The following is a 25,300-nucleotide window of genomic DNA, read 5'->3' on the forward strand; positions in this document are numbered from 1 at the left end:
AAGTTATTTTGTTTTTCAGATTAATGAGCTAAATCAAGTGCCAACTCTGGTTGGTGATAGCTGCCCAAAGTGAAATCCGTGATTAATTAGCAGAGTCTGCCCTGACTTTGGCCTGATGGAAGAGACACCATGCCGATATTTATTTGCTTATTCTGACTTCAGCTGACTTTGATTTTAGCTTTTTTGGTTATTTACCAGCAAAAAGCCCTAAAGATTTAAGTTTAGTGTGTATGTTTAGAAGTAGCATGACTTAGGATACTGAGACTGAGATATGAAGCCTTCACTTGTCATTTTTTTCATGGCTTAATCAGCCAGCTAATGCTGCATAACTACTTTGAAACCCAATGCCTTAAAGCCACAAGCATTTGTGAGTCTGTTGGGCAGTCTGTTGTCAGCTGGGCTCGCCCATGTACCTGCAGTCAGTTGGTGGGTCAGCTAGGGGCTGACTGGTCTAGGAAGGTCCTATGCACATGTCTGGCAGTTGGCCGGGGCTAAAAGTGTGACTGGACCATGTGTGTCTCTCATTGACCTGCAGGTTAGCCTGCAGCAGTAGCAATGCTGAAAGAGAGAGAATGAAAGCATAAAAGTCCTCTTGAGGCGTGAGTTAGTACAGGCATGCCATCACTTCCACCACATTCTTTTATCCAAAGCAAGTTACAAAGCCAGGCCAGAGGAAATACACACCTCCCGTGCCCTGTACACTCAAGGAACTGCAAAGATTGTGGATACATGGGGAGGTACAGAATTGAGGTTAGTTTTGCAAGCAACCTATCACAAAATTTTAGATTGTTTTAAAATAATGATATAATGATATAATGTAGTTATTAATAGCCAACTTATATAAGTATATGTGCCAGGCACTTTTCTAAGCACTAAGCATATATGAGAACATTTAATTTTGACAACAACTCTATGAAGTAGATCGTATGACTATCTCGATGTTCTAAGTGAAAAAACTGAGGTATATAAATGTTAAAAAATTTGCTCAAGATCACACAGCCTGTCTGGTCCCCAAGTCTATGCCTCAAACGCTGCCCTATACTGCCTCTCTTATTAGCATTTATTCTGAAAATAGAGTACCTTTTATGCTGGTTTAGGCTAAGTAAATAAAATGTTCACTTGAGAGAAAATTATAGAAACTGATTTCTTATAATGGAGACAATTTATTTGTTCAAACTATTAATAAGAAAAGTTAGGCCGGGCGCCGTGGCTCAGGCCTGTAATCCTAGCACTCTGGGAGGGCGAGGCAGGAGGATCACTCGAGGTCAGGAGTTTGAGACCAGCCTGAGCAAGAGCAAGACCCCATCTCTACTAAAAACAGAAAGAAATTATATGGACAGCTAAAAATATATATATAGAAAAATTAGCTGGGCATGGTGGTGCATGCCTGTAGTCCCAGCTACTCAGGAGGCTGAGGAAGAAGGATTGCTTAAGCCCAGGAGTTTGAGGTTGCTGTGAGCTAGGGTGATGCTACAGCACTCTAGCCCGGGCAACAGAGTAAGACTCTGTCTCCAAAAAAAAAAAAAAAGAAAGAAAAGTTAAATCTTGCTATAATATTATTTACTTTGTAGAATGTTTATTTTTACTTTATCTAAACTAAAAGGAAATATGCAGTTTGAATTTTTAAAAAGGAACTTATATAGCAGTGAGATTGGACATGTACCTTTTAAGACAAAAGAAAATATGGAGTAGCTTCCCACTAGTATCAAAATCATCAAGGAAGGGCCAGGTGCGGTGGCTCACGCCTGTAATCCCAGCATTCTGGGAGGCCGAGGCGGGTGGATCGTTTGAGCTCAGGAGTTCGAGACCAGGCTGAGCAAGAGCAAGAGCGAGACCCCGTCTCTACTAAAAATAGAAAGAAATTATATGGACAGCTAAAAATATATATAGAAACAAAAAAAATTAGCCGGGCATGGTGGCGCATGCCTGTAGTCCCAGCTACTTGGGAGGCTGAGGCAGGAGGATTGCTTGAGCCCAGGAGTTTGAGGTTGCTGTGAGCTAGGCTGACACCATGGCACTCTAGCCCGGGCAACAGAGTGAGACTCTGTCTCAAAAAAAAAAAAAAAAAAAAAAAAATCATCAAGGAAGTAATGTGGCCTGTAGGAAAAGATCCTGGATCTGAATCCTTTGATCTCCCCAAGATCAATTTCTTTTCATCTAGCACATTGTAATAAAAATCCATACTCTAGCTTTATTATAGTGGCTTTATGAGGATGAAATAAAATAGTGCATGAAATACACTTTAAAATGTATCAAGTGCTCTATGTAATTTCCAATTGTTACATTTTGGCCGGGTGTGGTGGCTGATGCCTGTAATCCTAGCACTCTGGGAGGCCAAGGCGGGTGGATCGCTCGAGGTCAGGAGTTTGAGACCAGCCTGAGCAGAAACAAATTAGCTGGCCAACTAAAATATATATAGAAAACTTTAGCCGGCCATGGTGGCGCATGCCTGTAGTCCCAGCTACTCGGGAGGCTGAGGCAGTAGGATTGCTTAAGCCCAGGAGTTTGAGGTTGCTGTGATCTAGGCTGACGCCACAGCACTCACTCTAGCCAGGGCAACAAAGTGACACTCTGTCTCAAAAAAAAAAAAAAAATTGTTACATTTTATCTGAATCTTATTGTAACCATGTTAGCAAAACAATTTTATGCTATTGTTTGACAGATATTTTTATAATAAAGTAGTCACTGAGGCTGACGTTTATATTGCTTTCGGGATAAGAGAAGACTTACAAGATGATCAAAAAGAAATGATGGAAAAAGCAATGCGAAACACAATGGTAAGCTGTTCAGACACATTCACTCTTACCTAAAGGTGCATCATGATATGAGAGATGGAAAGTTACTTCAAAATCATCTAGTCTGATCCCTTATTATATACAGGTGTGGAAGTTGAAACTTAAAATCCTCCATTGGCTTCCCCCTGACCTTAGGGTGAAGTCCATTTTCCTTGGCATCAGCCTCCCTTGCCAGCTGATCTCATGCCATTCCCCCTGCACTCCTGTAAATAATCACTCCAATTTCTCAGACTTATCTTGGTCTCTCTTGCCTCTGGGTCTTTGCAGTGTTGTTTCTTCTGCTTGGAAATACTCTCTCCCTTTGTCCCTGCCTGCCTCTTCTTTGCCTGGCTAATTCCTTCTTATTCTTTAAGTTTCAACATTGACACCCTTTCTTTGGGAAGCCTCCTCTGAGTCCTCTAAACTAGATTAGTTACCCCTATCATATACTCCCTTGGGCCCTGAGCCTCTCTTATCAGAGCATTTTTCACACTTTATTCTTAACCAGAGATGATTTTTACTCCCAAGGGGACATTTGGCAATGTCCAGGGATATTTGTGGTGTCACAACTGAGGAAGATGGTGCTACTGGAGTTTAGTGGGTATAGGCCAGGGAGGCTGCTAAAGTTCTACAATGCACAAAGCAGGCCTCTACAACAAAGAATTATCCTGTCCAAAACGTCGATAATGCTGAGGTTGAGAAAGCCTTCTTTGTTGTAATAGTTTATTTACTTACCTATCATTTTTGACATTAAACTGTTTGCAGGTCTGAATCATTCCCATTATACACCCAGAGGCAGCATGATTTCTTGCACAGAGTAGGTGCAAGAAATTTGTAAAGTTATTTGCCCCTGGTTAAGGGCTAGTGGTTACTGGAATGAGATTAGAGCCCTGGTTCCCTTTTCACTTATTCATTGTTCTTTACATTATACCACAGATGATAACGGGTTCATGTCCTTTTTGTTCACTATTGCATTTTCATGTAGTTTGCATCATCAATTATTTAGCCTCTGATTTTTCAAAAGCCAGTCCTCATTTATTCAAGACATAAGTTAAAAGCCTTTTTAAAATGCAAGAGTTTATCTTAGACTCTGATATTTAAAGCTAAATAAGAAAAAAATAGCTCACCTCAAGTCATTCAATTTTAGAAGGAAAAATAAGGCAAATATTATTTTACTGTTGTGTTAATCAATAATATAATATGACTTAGCCCTATATCCCTTTACCCATTGTTTTAAACTTAGTGTTTAAATTTGTAGACAGTAAAGTACAAATTAAATATTATAAAATTCAACAAACTCTCAGTTAAGGGCAGATATAAGTTGAGAGGTCTAGGAAGATGGATGATGACTCAGGAATTGGAAGAAGACATTTTTGTCAGCTCATACCAAAAAGACCTGTCAGACCATGTGATGTTCAAGACTCTTCCACATCTATAATTCTATACAAATAAATTAAAAAATAACATTCTGGGCTTAATTGTCAACTCAGTCATCCAGTTTACTAATGATGCTAAATCATTCCTCTGACATTTACCTTCAATTTAGAGGCTAGTAAGAGCAGATTTTGTTAATTTTCATTATTATAAGTTCTTCTCTGAAATAACTCTTCCATTTTCCCCTTTAAAAAAGTTGATAAATGGAATTGCTCAAGTCACATTTGATTCTGAAACAGCAATCCAGGAACTATCCTATAACAGTCTAGAAGATTTAAACAACAAGTACCTTTATATTGCTGTAACAGTCATAGAATCTACAGGTAAATTTTGTGTGTGTGTGTGTGTGTGTGTGTGTGTGTGTTTTAACTTTCTTTTGGGAAATATTTATATAGAATATTAAAGGTATAAATAAGTTCTATAGTTCTTTCATATTTTATTTTCTTTCACAGATTTTACTTTTTATGTTATTATAAAAAGTAGATTTTTGTACCATTATAAAAGAGTAGAGCTCTGCTTCTCTGTAGTCTTTGGGCAAGCAATTTGGTCCCTATTCCCTCAATGGCAAAAATGGTATAAAACTACCTAATTTATAACCAAAGTGGCTCTGCAGGCTATCTGGCTTGAACATCTGGCACCCCAGAGTTCTCACCTGGTGAGAATCAAAACCAAAATGAGATTACACATGTAAAAACGTTTGATGAAGTACTACACAACTATTACTATTATCATTGTTATAGTCTCCTCTGTACAATGACGGAGTTGAACTAAATGCTTCTTAAAGTCTAAAGTTTTCAGCATTATTTTAATGTTATTTTTTCTTTTTTTCCTCAAATTTATTTCAAATAAATTCAGTTTAAGCAATATTTATGAGATATTCAAAGAGTATTAGTAAACACACAGGCTTACAAACATTAGTGATTTGTAATCTCTGCACTTAAGTGGCTTACAAACTAGCATCAGGTGTAAGACAGGTGAATAAAAAACTCTGTTACAAGAGATAATCTTATATGTGCTCTAAGCAAAGTATTTAATGCTATTAACCTTCAGAGGAAGCCGAGCTTCTGGATGACTGTTGGACAACCAAGAACAGTGTCGTTAGCCTGATGCAGTGGCTCATGCCTCTAATCCTAGCACTAAGCACTCTGGGAGGCCAAGGTGGGAGGATAGCTTGAGCTCAGGAGTTTAAAACCAACCTGAGAAGAGTGAGACCCCATCTCTACAAAAAAAAATAGAAAAAGTAGCCAAGCAAGATGGCAAGCACCTGTAGTCCCAGCTGCTCAGGAGGCTGAGGCAGGAGGATTGCTTGAGTCCAGGAGCGTGAGGTTGCAGTGAGCTGTGATCATGCCACTTCATCCATTCCAGGCAACAGTGAGACCCTGTCTCAAATTAAAAAAAAAAGAGAGAGAAGAAGAGTGTCATGAAGATGATCAGTCTTGAAGGACAAGTAGTGTTTTGAGGCAGGGATGACAGACAGGGTGAAGCAGGGCACCCTCTGTGAGAGGGCAAACTAAGAAGGGTAGACAGTGAAGCTTGATCTTTGAGGATAGCAGATTATCCTGTTTGGCTAAAGCGTAGAATATGTATAGGGAGCATTAGGGATATAATTTTCGGCAAGGAGTTTGGGGATACTACAGCTTCATAAATTATTCTGACTAATTTAACTTAATTTTTAGCTGGAGGGTAAGACTATTGGGCTCTTTCCAGTAGACCTTCAGGGTTCTCTCTACATCAAGCTGTCTTTTTCTGATTCTTCTCCATGTCTCTCCATATCCCTGTGCTCAGTGAACCCCCTGTAAGGCTCAGTCTCTGGCCTACCCTTTCCCTCTCTCCTTAATCCCTTGAGCATATTCAACTGAAACTCAGGCCACTGATAAAAAGCAGTATCCTTTCTTCACACCCCTCCTCAGTTCAGTCCTATTGTTCTACTCCTGCAAGGGCCTCTCTACTTACAAGCCTCGTACATAAGATTTTGGAGACTCTTGAGATGCAAACTCTGCTCTGTGCTGGCCCTCTGAACCAAGAGCCACGTCCTAGTTACTACTGGTAAATGAATGAATGCAAGAATTGAGTGGGTGAATGAATCAGTCTGTGGAGCCATATAGAGACAAAATAGATATCTGCACAGATCTTATACTCCTAAAAAATGTCAACATGATGCTTGTCATTTCCTTAGGTGGATTTTCTGAAGAGGCAGAAGTACCTGGCGTCAAATACGTCCTCTCTCCCTACAAACTGAATTTGGTTGCTACTCCTCTTTTCTTGAAGCCTGGGATTCCATATTCCATCAAGGTAGGTGGGGGAGGGAACCCTGCTAAATACAATTATCTTTTTCTGTTTATGGAAAACATGTGAATGAAAAATGGGGAAAGATACTGGAGAAGAGAGACACAGAGGGAGCTCATTCCGTAAAAACCTACCCCTCCTGTGGATGCAAGCCACATGGGAAACTGCAGGCCAGCTGCAGCCTTCTGAGTGATTTCAACAGTTAGGGCAAGATAGCCTTATCTTAGGCATCACCTAAGTAAGCATTGCATTAGATTATATGCATATAGAACCCCAGAAGTCTATAGTTCAAAAATTACTAACATTTAAAATTATTTGGTGGCAAGTTCTTTAAAAGCCTCAAGATAGAGATATCATTCCTTGAAAACAGACCCTTTTTCTCACTATTTTATTATTTCCAGTGTGTTCCTGAGTATGTATTTCTATATGTTTCACTTTGTCTCTGTATCGTCTTTGTGCATAATTCTGTCTGGTCCCTTGTTTCCCTGTATTGCTCTCTGTCCTTTTCTTTTTTCTTTTTTTTTTTTTTTTTGAGACAGAGTCTCACTCTGTTGCCCTGGCTAGAGTGCCGTGGCATCAGCCTAGCTCACAGCAACCTCAAACTCCTGGGCTCAAGCAATCCTCCTGCCTCAGCCTCCTGAGTAGCTGGGACTACAGGCATGTGCCACCATGCCCAGCTAATTTTTCTATATATACATTTTTTAGCTGTCCATATAATTTCTTTCTATTTTTAGTAGAGACGGGGGTCTCGCTCTTGCTCCGGCTGGTCTCGAACTCCTGAGATCAAGCAATCCACCCGCCGCCTCGCCCTCCCAGAGTGCTAGGATTACAGGCATGAACCACCGCGCCTGGCCTGTCCTTTTCATTTTTGACTCTTTCTGTTACTGTCTCTTTTTTCTGTCTTTTTTGTCTCGTCCTTCTTCTTTAATTTTTCTCACCTTCCTCTACTTTTCCTTTTTTAAATGCTGATAGTATAGAGTTGAAACATTTGTGTTATTTTTGATTATACTTTAAATTTATTATGTTATATTATATATTTTATTATAAAATGTATCATATTTTATTATATTTATTAAATGGGAATTTTATTCCCTGTTCTTACTTTAGAAAGCTAGAGCAGAATGTTTTATGCTTTTATTCTTTGAAAATATGTTACTTTAGAAAATCAACGTAAGTATATTTAAAATGTATTACTTATTACTTACTGTGGTTCCCTGGCTTTTAAGAGAAAAAGATTTACCAAGCCCAAAGCAAGCTTTGGACATGCTTATAGCTTCTTATATATATAATATCTAATATATTATCATACAATAATATAATATCTAACAATATATAATATATAAAATGTGATATATAATATAAATTTAAGTTACCTTTAAATATTTTATATCATATATAAAATAACAAAATATATCTTTGTGGAAATTGTATACAGATTATATCTAAATACATGTGTGTGTGTGTGTGTGTGTGTGTGTGTGTGTATGTATGGTGGTGAGTGGTAGAGGTTAAGGAAAAAAAAGGTATATCTATTTATTTTTTCTCATATCCAAGAGAATCATTCCCAGAAGTGGTTGCCTCATTTTCTCCTTTATCCAGCCCTAAACCAGTCAAAGAAATACAGAACTTAGATAGCAGAAGACCTTAATCATATTTACTCCTTGGCTGACTTAATAGAACGATATTTGTGTTTTGAGACTGCTTGATATATGGGGGAATCCATTCAAGAATGATTTAACTAAATAGAATTAAACCTTTCTCAGCTTACAAACTGAGAACACATTTCTCTTTACTGAATACATAAATAAGCCAGGCATGGTGGCACATGCCTGTGGTCTCAGCTATTCCAGAGGCTAAGGCAGGAGGCTTGCTTGAGGCCAGGAGTTCGAGGCTGCTGTGAGCTATGATCGAGCCTGTGACTAGTCACTGCACTCCAGCCTGGGCAGCATAGTGAGGCCCCATCTCAGAAAATAAAAAGAAACAAAGTATAAATAATTTATACTTTGGTGGGGAAGAAGGAAAATTATTTCAAAATAGTTATGCTTTAAAAGAAGTGATGAGCTGTTAAAATGGATTTGCATTGTTTTGACAAACAGGTGCAGGTTAAGGATTCGCTTGACCAGTTGGTAGGAGAGATCCCAGTAACCCTGAATGCAGAAACAGTTGATGAAAACCAAGAGACATCTCACTTGGAGCCAAAGAATAGTGTAACACGTCTCAGTGATGGAGTAGCTTCGTTTGTGGTTAATCTCCCATCTGGAGTGATGACGCTGGAGTTTTGCGTGAGCTGAATTCTCCTGCTCTATTTTTTAGGACAATGTGTACTTTTTGACTGTGTGTTTTGGCTAGTGTGCAGAACAGATGCAGCAGATTTTAAACCCAAGCCCAGTGAACAGTTCCATAATTTTGCATCCAAAACAAATGAGTCTCAGAGACAATCTGCTTAATCTATTGAATGGTCCTCATGAAAGATAAATCTATCAATTGTTTATTTGATAATTATTTTCTCTCTGTAGGTATAACAGTGTACATGACTGGTAGGAATATCCTCTTTTTTCTCCCCACTTTCAATCTCTTTTCAGGACCACAAAAGGGTCAGATGTGGAAGCTTTCTTTTGTTCTAACTGCAGGAACCACTCTACTTTAGAGCTTACTTAATAGTGTTTAAGCAAATAATGTTTAAGTTCCTAATATCAAATAAAATATGAGTAAGTTAATAATGCAGGTCAATGACTACAGTATGCACATATTCACTATCGTCTACCGAGCACTTACTAAGTGCTAGGCATTGTGCTAAGAGCTTTATGAAGAACACATTTAATACCAATTTAATCAGCAGTGAGTTAGAAAATATTATCTTTGCCATTTTGTGGCTGAGGAAAGGGAGGCTTCTAACCTCTATTTTGATTAAATAACTTATCCAGAGTTAACAAGTGGTGGTGCTGGGATGCAAACCAATGCATGTCTGACTCCAGAGTATGAGCTGTTACCCCTTGTGTCGTCTACAGGTAGATATTGCTGCCATGATATCATTTCTGCCCCACCCTGGTTTATAAGCACTCCTCTAGGCCACTACTTCACAGTGACACTGGGCCAGATAGTCTCTATGATATTCACTCATAACTCCCGTACCACAGTCCTCAAGAGTTAGTGCTACCCTCCCCACCACCCTACCATTTCCTGCCATGCCATCTCATAGGAAGAGAAGTCTCCAACTTACCATGACATTTCAGGAAGGGTGCTAATATTTGTTCCTGGAGCATCTTTCTCTCTTGATTTCACCAGACTTTTCCACCATAGCCCATAATCCTGTCATTATTGTCCACAGTCTTTGCAAAGTTACTTGATACCACAGCAGTATCAACACTGGAGTAATGGAAATTTAGAAATTTATAAAGCAAAGAAAAAAAAAATTGAAAAGTGTGTTTTACAGAAAGCATTGCATCACAGTCCACATGTCTTTTTGAAATTTTCCTTTTCAGGTCAAAACCGATGCCTCAGATCTTCCAGAAGAAAATCAGGCCAGCAGATGTTACCAAGCAACAGCGTATTCATCTCTCAGCCAAAGTTACCTTTATATTGATTGGACTGAAAACCATGAAGCTTTGCTTGTGGGAGAACATCTGAATATTATCGTTACCCCCAAAAGTCCATATATTGACAAAATAACTCACTACAATTACTTGGTAAGTACAATAATGATAGATTTACATCTTATTCCCCACCTGGAACATTTTCCATTGCATATAAAGAAGCATTAGAACGATCCCTTACATTTGTTATTTACAAAGCACTTTCAAGAACATCATCTAATTTGAATATCAGCTTTTCAGAAACCTTTGAGATAGGGCATGCGTGTCACTGATGAGGAAACTGAGGAACAGAGAAGTTAAAATACTCCCCAGGGTCACTCAGCTCAGAAGAGGAAGATGTTGATTTGAACTGAGGACCTCTGACTCCTGATCTGATAACTCCTAATTACTCCCACAGAGAGAGCCTGATTAAATCAGACTACCTCTGCTCTACTTCGTGGCCAAAGATGACATGACCAGAACTAGTTCAGATAAGTACATTTCATTAGCATAAAAGGGGGGATTCAAATCCTGCTCTTCAGAGTTGAGTCATATCATGCCTGTTCCAATTTAACATCCCTAATGTATCACTTATATTAATATTAAATTGGAGGTGGATCAATCAAGCCTGTTTGTACAACCTCAGAAAGAAAGTCCAAAATATCTTAAGGGCTTCCGTACAATTGCCAAGAAATGGGATGAATTATTCCAATGGCCAGGCCAAATAGGTGGTGATGTCTTTTTCAACAGTTTTGAGGAAGAAATTTAAAACATTAATGTGAACTATAGAAAAACATTGACTGATGAAAAATTAGGGAAACTGTTTATGGACTACATACCAAAACCATATATGCAGTCCTTCTCCCTAAGGACAATTTAAGGGATATTTGAGGACATTTTGACTTCATGTGATTTTTTTTTAAATTCTTAAACCTCCAATTTAGAATCTAATCCCTGTCTTTAAAACTTAATCCCCAAATAAGATGCACTCCATTTATCCATCTGTTTTTTTTAATCAATGAAACAAAGGAGGTTTTGGTGACAGTGTGATGACTTTAAACAGATTTGTGTTCAAGTTTTCACTAATTTTCTAGTTATGTGATTTTGAATTAAAATCAGTATGATTTTGAGTTGGTTCCTGAGCTTCAGTTTCTTCAATGGGAATAATATTCCTATCTTACTGGTATATTGTGAGAATTAAAGGAGTTAAATGTTAAAGTTCCTGCCTGGCACATGATAGGCCCATACATGTTAACCTTATTTTTCCTTAACATAATTTCTGCTCCAGCTCCAAGCACCATCGTGAAATACAGGTTTTGGTTTTGTACTTATTGTTGCCGCCACTGTTTATTTTTAGATTTTATCCAAGGGCAAAATCATACACTTTGGCACAAGGGAGAAGCTTCCAGATTCATCTTATCAAAGTATAAACATTCCAGTGACACAGAACATGGTTCCTTCAGCTCGTCTCCTGGTCTATTACATCGTCACAGGAGAGCAGACAGCAGAATTAGTGTCTGACTCAGTCTGGTTAAACATTGAAGAGAAGTGCGGCAACCAGCTCCAGGTCAGCCACAAATTACAAAACCACAACTGAATTTTTTTCTCAGTGAAGGAGGCTGTCAAAGTAGCTGCCTCTGAAAAGTTTTGTCTCATACAAATCATCTTTTCTTTTCTTTTTCAAATGAACTTTAAGGTTCATCTGTCTCCAGATGCAGATGCATATTCTCCAGGCCAAACTGTGTCTCTTAATGTGGCCACTGAGATGGATTCATGGGTGGCATTAACAGCAGTAGACAGTGCTGTGTATGGAGTCCAAAGAAGCACTAAAAAGCCCATGGAAAGAGTTAAGTGGTGACTTTCTGTGGTTTGGCTCAATGCAATGCTTCACAAAGTGTGGCCACTGGGGTAGGTTGTAGGGGAAGAATTAAGGGAAGACTAGGCCTGCTATTCTATAATCTACTCAACATAGTGGTTCTTAGGAAGGTAAGAATTAACATCCTCATGTTATTAATAGTTTCCAAAGCACAGGTCAGTCCTTTTTTGTTTTTGCAAATGTAAATGTGTAAGCATTTAAAAACATAAGATTGTGATAGCAATTACATCCGTGGAACAAGAGTGTCATCAATTAGGAGAGTTTGGGGGTGGTGGTGGTTATATAGTAGCAGCACAAGAGAAGACTGGATAGGTAAACTTTGGGTTTGTTTTCATTGTTGCTGTTGTTTTGCTCTCATTAAAATCTGTGCCAGGCCAGGCGCAGTGGCTCACGCCTGTAATCCTAGCCCTCTGGGAGGCCGAGGCGGGTGAATCGCTCGAGGTCAGGAGTTTGAGACCAGCCTGAGCGAGACTCTGTCTCTACTAAAAATAGAAAGAAATTATCTGGCCAACTAAAAATATATATAGAAAAAATTAGCCGGGAATGGTGGCGCATGCCTGTAGTCCCAGCTACTCGGGAGGCTGAGGCAGGAGGATCACTTGAGCCTAGGAGTTTGAGGTTGCTGTGAGCTAGGCTGACGGCACTCACTCTAGCCCGGGCAACAAAGTGAGACTGTCTGAAAAAAAAAAAAATCTATGGCAAAGAAGAATATGAAAAATTTTCAATTCTGATAAGTTCCCATTTATCTCCACTGGGCTTAGCTATTATTATTTCTAGGCTTGAATTCTTTGAACAAGGAAGAAAGAACTGAGAAACTGTAAAATTAAAAATGCTCAGAGAGAAAAGGATATTTCAGGTCAAAATTAAAACTAGAATTAGCCCCCCAAACAAGTTCTCACCTACTTAGAACCTAGAGCCTTCCCTCTCAAAACACAAGAGGTTATGCTCTTTTTTTAGCAACTTAAAAATTAATTTCTTTGTTAATTCACTCCTTCATGCATCCAGCTATTTATTTATTTAGGACATTATATTGATTGCAGCATGCATTCTATATACAAAATACCATGGGCCAGTTTCTAAGAAACTCCTCATCAAAGCTATTTGCTTAAGACTTAGTTCTTGATTTAATTTTGAATAGGAATATATTTATGTTAATAAATACAAAAGGACAAACTTAGAAACAAAGTAGGGAAATTTAGTCTTTGGTCATTTGTTAAATGAGTCACCTGTGTGTTTCACTGGTTTGTTATAACCTGTAACAACTAGTACATTTAGTTCTTTAAAAGAATGATTTATACATCTGAGTAGGCTCAACATTTTGCCTTTCTGGACAGGTATTTCAAGTTTTAGAGAAGAGTGATTTGGGATGTGGGGCAGGTGGTGGCCGCAACAATGCAGATGTGTTCCACCTAGCTGGACTCACCTTCCTTACCAACGCAAATGCAGATGACTCCCAAGAAAATGGTAAAACACTCAGCATTTTTATTACTGAAATTTGCAATAATCATTTGCCTCCCAGAAGTGATTTTTATCCCTCTTCCAGAATATTCTCTCCCCTGATTGTAGAATGCCATGACTATGTAACTCCCCTGTATAAAATTTTTCACTGGCCTTCAGATAAAGCACAAATTCTTTAGTGTTATACTCCAAAGCCTTCCCTAATCTTCTCCCCCACTATCTCCAACTATCTCTTACCCTGCTGTGCCGTATCTTACGTTTAAGCTATACAGATCCAGGTGTATGTTCTTGAGTGGCACTGTGCTATTTTACACCTTTGAACCTTTACTCATCAGGACTGCTTTCCTCTTTATTATCCTGGAGAAGAAGCTGGTGTAAGAATCATCCCCTCTATGAGACCTCTTCCACATATAGAATTGATCATTCCCTCCTCTTTTAATTGGGAGGATATTGTAGGAACTAGATCTGTTTACAAGTAATATGATAGCAGTGTGTCATTGCACATTCTCACACTTAGTTATAAGTCTGTCTCACCCACTGTACTGTGGGCTCTTTAAGGACAGAAATCATATTTTAACTATCTTCTTTCTATGTTTTAAAAATTGTTCTTAATGATACTTCATACTACGATATTCATATTTATATTTGTAATAATATAGCACAAATAGAAAATAACAAAAATAGCATACCCAACAAAAACATTACTTATTCTAAATGCTTGGGTATTTCTCTGTAATCAGTGGATCAAAAAGGTTGCAGGATTCAAAACCAAATTCAGATAAAACAAGTCAAATTATATGACACTAGATCATGAGTTCCCTAAGGTAAAACAAGTCAAATTAGTCAAGTGGTGCATAATTCCTAATCTGAAGCAGGTTCTCAGTATTTGTTGAATGAATGACTTGTGAATGTTTTAAATACTTAAACAATTTCATGGAATTGTTTTTGAGATTTTATCTTCTCATTTTCTTCTTGTCTATCTTTTTTTTTTTTTTAACAGATGAACCTTGTAAAGAAATTCTCAGGCCAAAAAGAATGCTGCAACAGAAAATTCAGGAAGCAGGTATTGTAAGATCCATGTGATTATAAAAAGGTTATGGTCACATCATTCAAAAGCTGGAGAAAATTCAATATTATATGATTTCCCATAATTCAAATAGAATGGGTTAAAAGAAAGATACATGGAGGTCTAGCTCCCCTCTCTTAGAAAGATTAATTCAAATAAATCCAGTAGCTTATTTGCCATAGCCTTAATCTGAGGCAAATGGGTCTTTATTATTTCTATCTTTAAAATCTATGGGAGGCTGAAGTGGGAGGATTGCTTGAGGCTAGGAGTTGGAGATCAGCCTGGGCAACATAGAGAGAACAGCTCTACTGGAAAAAAAATTCTAAAATATTAACTTTTGTTTATCATAAATATTTTCTCTCTACAAACTTCATCTAGCAATTAAAATCATATTCTTCTATTTCATTCTGACAAAATTCATGATTTGATTAACTTTGGGGTACAATAGACCTATAAAAGTCTATTACTTCCATTTCATATGTTTTAACAGTTAATAGCATTTTAGATTATTCTTTAGAAAATATATCTAATGGTAATTATTTTTAAATAATTATTTAAATAGAATATGATAATTGGTTATGTTACAGTAGAAAAGACATTGAACTGGGAGTCAGTGAGCTGAGTTCCACCAATAATCATGCTATGGCAATATTTCTTCCATTTGTATATGTTATTTTAATTCTAACCTTTATTCTGAGTTCTAATGATATGAAAAAAGAGCCATTGAGTACTTACAATAAAGGATGATGCCATTAATTAAGGTCCACAAACCATGTTATATAAGAAATTTTTGAAAAAATAGGATATTTAGCTTGAAGAAGGAAATACTTGTATAGTGGTTATAGCCATCCTCAAATATTTGACGGCTTTTTGAATATTTAACTTATTTTACTCAAAGGTTGCTTAAACCCAAAGTGCCAGTGTCAAGAGTTAGTATTTACCTTAGTAGCAGGAAACCCTTTAACTATTAATATTTATTATGAATTGAAATGGACTGTCTGGTAAGGTCACATTCTGCCCATTCCTAGAGTAGTTCCAAGGGGCGGCTGCTCAATCAAGTAGCCCTGGCCTGTGGGTAAGGAGGTCGTATGGCAGTAGAAACCAGGTATCCATTGAGATTCCTTCTAAGCCTGAGATGTTATAACTATGCATAATCAAGGGCACTTGTATTATTACCGTTTCAGCTGCTAAATACAAACATCCAATACCAAAGAAATGTTGTTATGATGGAGCTCAGCATGTTAATGATGAAACCTGTGAACAGCGAGTTGCACGGGTTACCATAGGGCCAGTATGCATCAGAGCTTTCAACGAATGTTGTACCATTGCAACCCAGGTCCGTGCTAAATACTCTTATAAACCTGTGCAATTGGGAAGGCTACGTAAGTATGATGTTTTCTATCAGAATTCTGCCTGATATGGGGAAGTTTATGTAATTTTATGCTGCGAAGAAAGGCAGCTTTCATGCTTTATTTACAATTGAACGTAGAAAAGAGAAATTGTAAATGCCCATAAGAAAAAATCTCTCATTTTGGAGAATCAGAAGAGCTATAGTATAGTGCAGAGTACACTAGTACAGAGCCAAGACCCAGTATAAATGTAAAACCAAATCATTCTGTAAACTTGAATGATTATTTATCCTCTGTGAGCTACAAGCAAGGAGCTGCAACCAGCATGCCTTTGAGTTCCAAAATTCTGTGGTTCTGTGATATTACAATCATTAAAAATTCAGTTTATAACTACACTGACCAAATATAGCAAAAGATTTCTAAATCTAGCATAAAATTAAGTGTACATATATAAAAGTTGAAATCTTATTTCAGTTTCAATTGCAAAATATGTATTCAGAATTTACAGAACTCTGATTAACATGTTTTCAGAACATTTAGAACTTTCTTTTCACTTATATATAGTCTTTAATAAAACAAACAAAAGCAGAACAACAGCTCCTGTTTTATACTGACATGTACCACATAATGACATTTCAGTCAATGACAGACTGCATTTGCAACAGTGGTACCATAAGATTATAATACCGTATTTTTGCTGTAACATTTCTATGTTTAGATACACAAATATTTGCCATTGTTTTACAATTGCCTACAGAGTTTGTATAGTAACAGGCTGCACAGGTTTGTAGCCTAGAAGCAATAAGCTTGTGCCTTATAGTCTAAGTAGATAGCAGGCTGTACCATGTAGGTTTGTGTAAGTACACTATATGATATTCGCACAATGAGGAAATTGCCTAATGATGCATTTCTCGGAATGGATCCCCATTCTTAAGTGACACATGAGTGTATATATAATAGCATGGTTTTGGTAAATGGCCATAAGATTTTACGTTTGTAGAAATATATTCATTGAGATGGACAATGTTTAAGATACACTGTTAAGCAAAACAATCAGAGTATTCAATTGATTGATATTTAGGTTGTTTTCCAATTTTTGCTTATTATTTTTCCCAGTCTGGTTTGGCTTCAGCTATGTGGAAGTCACTCTTTGTAGCCCCCTTCTCCATGGTACTCCACCCCTTATTCCAGGCAGCTTGACCTCCCAAAGCTCCCATTTGTGTTGCCACAAACTTTCAAGACCAACAGGCTCTGCATGGGTTCCTCTCCCTGCCCTAGCCCATAAACTGCCTGTAGGTAGTAAACTGGGGCAATTTTAGGCTTCATCTAATCTATTTCCCTTCTCTCGGGAATCACAGTCCTGTGCTGCTTATGTTCTAACGTCTGAAAATTATTGTTTTATTTATTGTGTATGGTTTTCTAATTTTTTAAGATAAAAGAGTAAGTCTAGTCCTTATTAGTATATCTTGAGCAGAAGCAGAGTTATATCCATTTTTATTAAAGTAAATACAAATAAATTACAGAGTTAAGGCAGAAGAATCACATAAACTTTCCTATTTTCTAATATAAACACAACTATTAAAATTATGGAAGTTCAAATATCTTTATAGACTGACCAGTATCTTGTATAATCTCAGCAACACTAAACATTTAACAATTTAAGAAACAAATCATGAAAGATATTTTCATGCTCTGTTTTGTCAATGTTATTAGTGGAGAAATTCTAAGATCTTTATAGTTCTATTTTGAAAGCATTAAACAAAATGTTTCATTGGCCTTTCAGAAAAAACTTATAGATTAATGGCCATATTTTAAAATTTAGCTATAAGAATCTACATTGTTTTTACATAATTGAATATGCTTTTTTTGCCCAGATATGAGGACCCTGTTACCAGTAACTAAGCCAGAAATTCGAAGCTATTTTCCAGAAAGCTGGTTATGGGAAGTTCATCATGTTCCCAAAAGGTATCATACTTCTTTCATGTTCCTCTGAAAGAAAGGTGAATAATGCAAGTATTATGGCCAGCAATCTGGGAACTACTCATTTCCCAACAGCTTATTTAAGAGTTAAGATGATCTTAACACTTGGTCAAGTTTTGTTTTGTTTTGCTTTGCTTTTTTAATGTACTTCCCTCTGGTGATTAGCTCCAGGGCAGGACTAACTATTGGTAATGAAAGGTACTATTCATTAAATTTCATTTCACTTCAGTATGTATTTGCTGCACACAGCTCTGTGCTATATATCATATGAAGCAGCTGCTTTCATCCTTAAATATCTGTACTATAAAGCCAACATTGATAAACAAGAAGTTTCTTTTCTTGTTGAAGTTCTTTATTCAATACATTTTTATGACATGCCTTCTCTGTACCAGGCATTGAACAGTGATGGGCAATACTAAGTGCCCAAGCCTCCCTCTTCCTAGGTGGGCTCAAAGCACTGGCTTTCCTATGAGAAGTCAAGGAATGAGTCCAGAGCCCTGCTGTCATCTTCTCATGTGTCCCCTTGTTCCTACCCTTGTCCCCTCTCATTCTTCTTCCACACTATTGTCCATTTCATCCAACACTGCCCATTAGCTAGCACTTCCACTGGTAAACCTTCCTACCACTGTCTCCCATCTTACCAGTGACTGGATTAATTACCCCTCCCAATTAACTCAGTTGTGTGTATCGCATAGTATTATAATGGCTAGCTTACTTGCTTGTCTTCCACATTAAAATGTAAATACCTGGAGGGCAAGGACTAAATTCAGATTCCTATTTTATATCCAGGACATGGCCTGGAATCTGGCTTGTAGAGGCATGAAAATAAATGTATTGAATGAATGCACACTGTCTCTGAACTCTTTTAATGCCTTATTGGTACAGTTATTACAGTGAAATGCAATTTATTTTCTTTACTATTTCTTCTGCTAGACTGTGAACTGCCAGAGAGAGACTATGTCTTATAAGTGCTGTATGCTCAGTGCATGGCACTATGCCTTTCACAAAGTTGGTGGACAGTAGCTGTAAATAAGTATGCAAGCTTAACAGTAATCAGAAACTTTTAATTTTATCACCTTTGTTATGAGCAGTGCTAAGATACATTACTTTGCTTTCCTATTTTAGAACATACTCACAATGAGCATAATTTTTTTCTTTGTTTTATATACTTTGATTTTGCAACATTTCAAAGGCTTCCTTCTGAACTTGAACATGGAATATGTAGGAGAGTTACTGAACATATTTTTCTAGATAAGTTTTTCTTTAATATTAATACCTGATACGATTTTGTCTTATGATTTTTTTTCTTCTAAAGTAGTATGAAGCAAAATTTCTGTCAGTGATTGCCTCTGTCAAGTTGGGTTAATCAATGTTCCACTGTATTTGAATGTCAACATTTTAACTTTCAGAAACCAGTTGCAGTTTGTGCTACCTGATTCTCTAACTACCTGGGAAATTCAAGGTGTTGGCATTTCAAATAGTGGTAAGCAAGCTTAAGTTATATATTTATTTAAGGAATGATTTAATTAGCAAGATGTAGCTTTTTATTATTGTCTATTTAGTTTACCCAAGACTTAGGTGGTATCATTTTTAAAATATTCTTTTTTATGTATTACTGAAAGACTTGGATATTCCTATATCTTTGAGTGTATTGATTTCTTCCTTTGCTCTTCTATTAGCTGTCATTTTATAAATGCTGGTATCAAGTCCTTACTTTCCTTCACTTTTCTCACTGACTGGGAGCTTGTGTAGCCTTAGAAACAAATATGTGACCTCTCTCTTGGGCTAATGCCCCTAAGTGCAAAGGCTTTATAAATAACTTCAGGGTTGGTTTTGTCTGCTATTTTTGTTTTCACAAACTCTGGATTTCCACAATCAAAAATGTATAACCATTAAATGGAGCCAATAATGAATATCTAAAAATATTCAGTGCTATAGTTGATGAGTATTCTCATGCCTTAAATAGAATTAAATATTTGTTAAACAAATGAAGTTTTCTGTTAATACCAATAATTATTGAAATAAAGGCCAATGAATAGAAAATTCAAGGACATGGGGCGACAGTGCAGAGAAAAACATGATCCAATACTTTTTCATTGAAATAAAACAAATATGAGACATCTTGGTACTAATAAAACATTAAAAGAATTCTCTAATATGCTTCTACTTTGCTTTCACTTTGGGCTGAAGGTATATGTGTTGCTGATACTCTCAAGGCAAAGGTATTTAAAGATGTCTTCCTGGAAATGAATATACCATATTCTGTTGTACGAGGGGAGCAGATCCAATTGAAAGGAACTGTTTATAACTATAGGACATCCGGGATGTATGTAAGTAGATATTTATGGTATATTAGAATAAATGGAAAAAAAGGAAACATTCTCTGGTTTTCTGAGAATTCTACTGATGGAATTATCACACACACACACACACACACACACACACACACACACACACTAAAAATTCAACTTAGTTCAGCAGTATAAGCCAAGCATTTAAAATGAATATTATACTTAGATGTGTGGCTTAACAAGTGAAGGGATGAAGAAAGCAGGAAGGGTTAAGACAAGTACGTATTAATGTAATTTCAATTTCAAGAAGAATAAAGTGCCTAAGATAATCAATATATAGTGTACTGTGGAAGTTCAGAGAAGGATGAATTTACATTTAGGTTTTTTATTAGCCTGGACTCTGAGTCCCTTGATGTCCTTGACTGTAACAAACCTTTCCTTTCCCCCATTTTAGCCATTTATACTCATCTTCATTTTGTAGATCTTGTCATCCTCTTCAAAATCTTGATTTCAAACATCTCATCCTCCAGTCACAACCTGCTTCCTATCCCTCTAACTCAGTAACCAGCTAACTCCCATAGCTACAGCTCTGCAGCATCGCTGAAACCTCTAAACCATTGACACAATCCCTTTTTCTTCATTCATTAGCCGTCTTGTTCAGGTTAGAATTCGTGAACCATCATTATAACCGCACTGACTAAAATCATGCCAATTCCTTTGATCCTCTCTCACTCCAGGGTACAATCCATGGCCAGACCCGTCGTTTGTACTCTCTTTGCCAGCACACCTTCACAGAGAATTGTACAATAGACGGATTTCACTTGAAAATCACACTCATAAAATTTTATGTGGGAATTCAGTGTGGTCCAGAAATCTAACTATATTTTTTAAAGACTCTAATTTTAGTCTTTGAGATGAGTAGTATTTCAGTAGTCTTCAAAATTTTTGTTTATATAACCTCTAAATTTTTTTTTGAAAAAACTATGTACTCCTTGGATGCATTTTAAAATTGGCATCAAAAATTTTTTATCATACGTTTTTAAAAAGATGATAATCTATAATTTTTGGAATCTTTAAATATTGATATTTTTAAATAAACTGTTAAATCAAACCTTTAAGTGTAACAGCAGAATCTAAATACCATAGCAATCTATTTTTAACACATTCAAATAAGGTCTTAACAACAGATTATATATTATACCTTTTTCTCAATGAACTCATATTTCCATTCCACTCCCCTAATATTATATATTTTATGCTTGAATTTTCTCTATTGATCACTCTATCATACTTTTTGTAACAAAAATATGCATTTACATTAAAAATGAAATATTTTTAAATTGGTTATAAGACTCTAAGTGTCAAATAATTGTGGATTTAGCTATCATCACAAATATTATTAGCATCCAATTGATAAAACAGCATATTATAAATTTCTAAAATTATTAAACATAAAAATAAAATTTTATTAAAAATTATCTCATTAAGTAAATGAAAAATTTTCTTCAACTGGCTTAATAACTATAGATAAATACTATTTATTGCTAGGAATGAAAGAGGGTTCAGCATAAATTCTATTCTTACTTTTCATTTTTATAAAAGTAAGCATTCTTGTTTAACATAATATTATCAGGAAGATTGGGAAAATAAAAATATTGTCAATTTTATTGCCCCTTTATCAATACATTTTTATCTTAATAAAAGAGATTTCCATTTAGCTTATTCAATTTATGTAATATGTTTGCCATATAACCTAACTGGAAAAATCAGTTCTCATTGTCACAGCAAAAGCAATCAGCCAAAATCAGACTTACCTTAGAAAGGCCAATTTCATTTTTCAATACAAATCATATTAAGAGGTGTCATTCTTAAAACATGTCAAATTGTAATTCAGGGTAGATACATAAGTAGGTAGGGAGGACACAGAAGCCACACTCTGGTCAACAGGAGGAGTGAAGAGATCAGTGGAGGCTCCCCAGCTCACCTAATCATAGACATATAAAAGAGATATGTGCATATATGTGCATACACCTCTTCAACAACTTGTGTTTCCACTAATAATATTATCAGAGACATCTTTCCATATCAGTATATACAGATTTACTTTATTATGTTAACAGCTGCATAGTAATTCACATGATGGATATATTATAATTTATTTAACCATATTTCTATTAAAGATATTTACCTAGCACTCTGGGATGCTGAGGTGGGAGCATCGCTCGAGGTCAGGAGTTCAAGACCAGCCTGAGCAAGAGCGAGACCCCGTCTCTACTAAAAAATAGATAGAAATTAATCGGACAACTAAAAATATGTAGAAAAAGTTAGCTGGGCATGGTGGTGCATGCCTGTAGTCCCAGCTACTCGGGAGGCTGAGGCAGTAGGATTGCTTGAGCCCAGGAGTTTGAGGTTGCTGTGAGCTAGGCTGACACCACAGCACTTTAGCCCAGGCAACAGAGTAAGACTCTGTCTCAAAAAAAATTAAATAAATAAATAAATAAAAGACATTTAGGTTGTTTCCAAGTTTGAACTATTATAATTGATTTTTCAAAGTCTACACTTATGCATACATATCTTCCTACATATGTATGGGTATTTCTGTAAGATAGGTGTTTTGTCTTGGAGTGGGATAACGGGGTTAAAGAGCGTGAACTTTTTACCTTTTGATAAATATTGCCATAATTGTCTTCCAAAAGGACTACATCAGTTGATATTCATACCAATTGTGTGTGAGTAGCCATGATTCCTCACATGCTTATGATTTTTTGGATGAACATTTTTTCCTTTATTTATGTAATGAATGCCATACAGCAGTTGAAGTGAATGGAATAGATACTACGTGTATCATTTTTATTAAAGCTCAAAAAATGCAATGCTGCTCAAAAAAACAAAGTGCAGAATAATATATGTACACAATGAATACAACTACATAAATACTTGAAAACATGAAAGCACTGTATATTATTAATACATGTAAAAGTTTGCCAATTTGATAGAGAAAAATAGTATGTCATTTCTGTTTCTATTTCATTACCCTGATTACTAACAATGTTGAACCTCTTTTCATTTGTCTATTGGCTATTTGTTTTTCTTCTTTCATGTACTACCTCTGATATCCTATGTACTGCCTTCATATTCTTCCCTTGTTTTCCATGGAGTTGTTTTTTTTCAGGGATAAGGTACCTAGCCTCTCCTTGTTTAATTGCTTCATCTAAAAAATAGGATAATAATAGTTATCTACTTGATTGTTGAAGATTAAATGAGCTAATTCGTATAGTACCTGGCCCATAGTAAGTACTCAATAGATGTATATATTTATTATTGTTTATAGGAGCACTTTGTGTGTTATGGCTATTAATCCTTTGTTGATTATATATATTGCTGGTATTTTCTCTAATATGCTACTTTTCTTTAACTTTGTTAATAGTTCTTTTAATTTGTATATTATAAAATCTATAAATTTTCCTTTATGCCTCTCAGTTTTGTGTTTTTGGAAATCTTTCCTTGCTGAAAGTTTTTAAAAATGTTTTTTTCTTCTAGTACTTTTATAGCTTTTGTGAGCATTTAGATTTTTTATCTGAAATAAAATCCCGAATAGATAGCCACTTGATCGAGCAGTATTTGTTAAGGAGTTCATATTCTTCCCACTGATTTAAAATGTCATCTTGCCCATATATATTGAATTCTCATATATGTGGGTCTCTTTATAGATTCTCTGCTCTATTCTATTGAACTATCAGGTTTTTTTTGTTCCAATATTACATTGTTTTAAAGTACCATAGATTTGTTTTTATATTGTATATCTAATAGGCAAGTACTCTCTGGTATTCTTATTTTTCAAATGTTTTTGATGTTGTTGTTTTTCTTACACACTTACTCTGCCAGATAAACTTTGGAATTAGTTTGTTGAATTCTGCTTTTAAAATTGTATTAAGATTTTGATAGGTATTATCCTGAATTTATGAATTATGATAAGGGAAACTGACTCACCACAATATTGAATCTTTAACATCTCTTTGTCCTTTTACTTTATGTCCTAGATGAGGGGTCAGAAATCTATGGCCCACAGGCCAAATCTGGTCTGCCTTCTCTTTTTGTGTGACCTTTGCAATGACACAATTATAACTGGCAGCATTTTAAAGTATCACACATATCACTATACATCCATATTTTATTTAATCTTTAAATTATCAGTGTATTTCCATAATATCAAAACAAGTACAATCTCAGGGTTAGTCCCTATCAATTACCTTCCCTCTTGAATATGGGTTAGGATTTTTCTTTATATCTAGTAAATTTGGATTAAACCTTGGACTTGATTAATGCAGCATTATAAAGACTCTGCATTCTATTATGTTCCTCTGAAGAGCTTTCATTTGTATGTGTGTGTTTTAGCAGGCAGTTGGCTGAATTCAATCTCAAAGTCTAAAATCTCAGTTCAGTATTTTAGCCTAAGCTTGGATGCTTGGAGTCTGTGCTGTGTTCAGGGTTCAGGGATGCCAGTTCAAGGGTTGGCCAAGTTTGAGCAAAGATTATGCACAGAGCTTGAAGCTTCTTCACTCTGCAGCTATGGTGGCTACCCCATACTCTCTCCTCTGTCTAAAACCTCCCAGTTAGATGGCAGGTTGCCACTGGGGTTTTAGCCTCTCCTCAAGGTACCGATGATGCCTGCCTTCAGGTTAAAGCTATAAAAAATAGGGCACTTACCCAGTGTCATTCTCTTCTCCCAAGTGCCACCTTCCCTTCCACTCTGTAGTGTATTTAGGGAGTTTGTTTTAGTATATATCTTGTCTAGAGTTTATGGTTATTTTTGAAGAAGTGTTGTGCAATACAAGGTACTTAGCTATTACTGAAACCAGAACCACCACTGTATATTTTTTATTGATGTTCTCCATCAGTTTCAAAAGTTCCTTCCTATGCCCAATTTACTAAAGGTTTTTATAATGAAATTATGTTGAATTTTATCAAATGACTTCTATATCTACCCTTCCCCACCCTCCACCCACTATCCTGGGGGAATCATTGGCCACAGGTGACCCAATAACCTTCTTTAACTCCTGCCCCACTCCCCTGGCTGTTGTGTTTCCCAAGAAGATAGTTGAGAGGGAAAAGGAATTTTCCATTTTTAAGAAATTCCTCAAAATTAGTTGTGGAATGTTAGTGCTCTGTCTTGTTTACCTGCTTGATCTATACTGGATTTTATAGATTTGTTCT

General features: G+C 36.3%; 1 protein-coding gene across 9 annotated transcripts in view; it reads left to right on the forward strand.

Moving 5' to 3' along the window:
* The window catches only part of C5 (complement C5), a 109,591-nt gene that overhangs the window by 17,051 nt on the left and 67,240 nt on the right, over positions 1-25,300 (forward strand). For all 9 annotated transcript variants that reach the window (XM_045563051.1, XM_045563049.1, XM_045563053.1 and 6 more), the window contains exons 8-20: positions 2,663-2,777; positions 4,405-4,531; positions 6,385-6,500; positions 8,591-8,776; positions 9,977-10,180; positions 11,424-11,633; positions 11,763-11,912; positions 13,277-13,406; positions 14,401-14,463; positions 15,651-15,848; positions 17,690-17,780; positions 19,205-19,278; positions 19,986-20,125. In XM_045563051.1, coding sequence (XP_045419007.1) covers positions 2,663-2,777; positions 4,405-4,531; positions 6,385-6,500; positions 8,591-8,776; positions 9,977-10,180; positions 11,424-11,633; positions 11,763-11,912; positions 13,277-13,406; positions 14,401-14,463; positions 15,651-15,848; positions 17,690-17,780; positions 19,205-19,278; positions 19,986-20,125 — 1,804 coding nt within the window. The remainder of the gene's footprint in view (positions 1-2,662; positions 2,778-4,404; positions 4,532-6,384; positions 6,501-8,590; positions 8,777-9,976; positions 10,181-11,423; positions 11,634-11,762; positions 11,913-13,276; positions 13,407-14,400; positions 14,464-15,650; positions 15,849-17,689; positions 17,781-19,204; positions 19,279-19,985; positions 20,126-25,300) is intronic.

This window comes from Lemur catta, chromosome 10, assembly GCF_020740605.2.
Source record: "Lemur catta isolate mLemCat1 chromosome 10, mLemCat1.pri, whole genome shotgun sequence".
NCBI classification, from domain to species: domain Eukaryota; kingdom Metazoa; phylum Chordata; class Mammalia; order Primates; family Lemuridae; genus Lemur; species Lemur catta.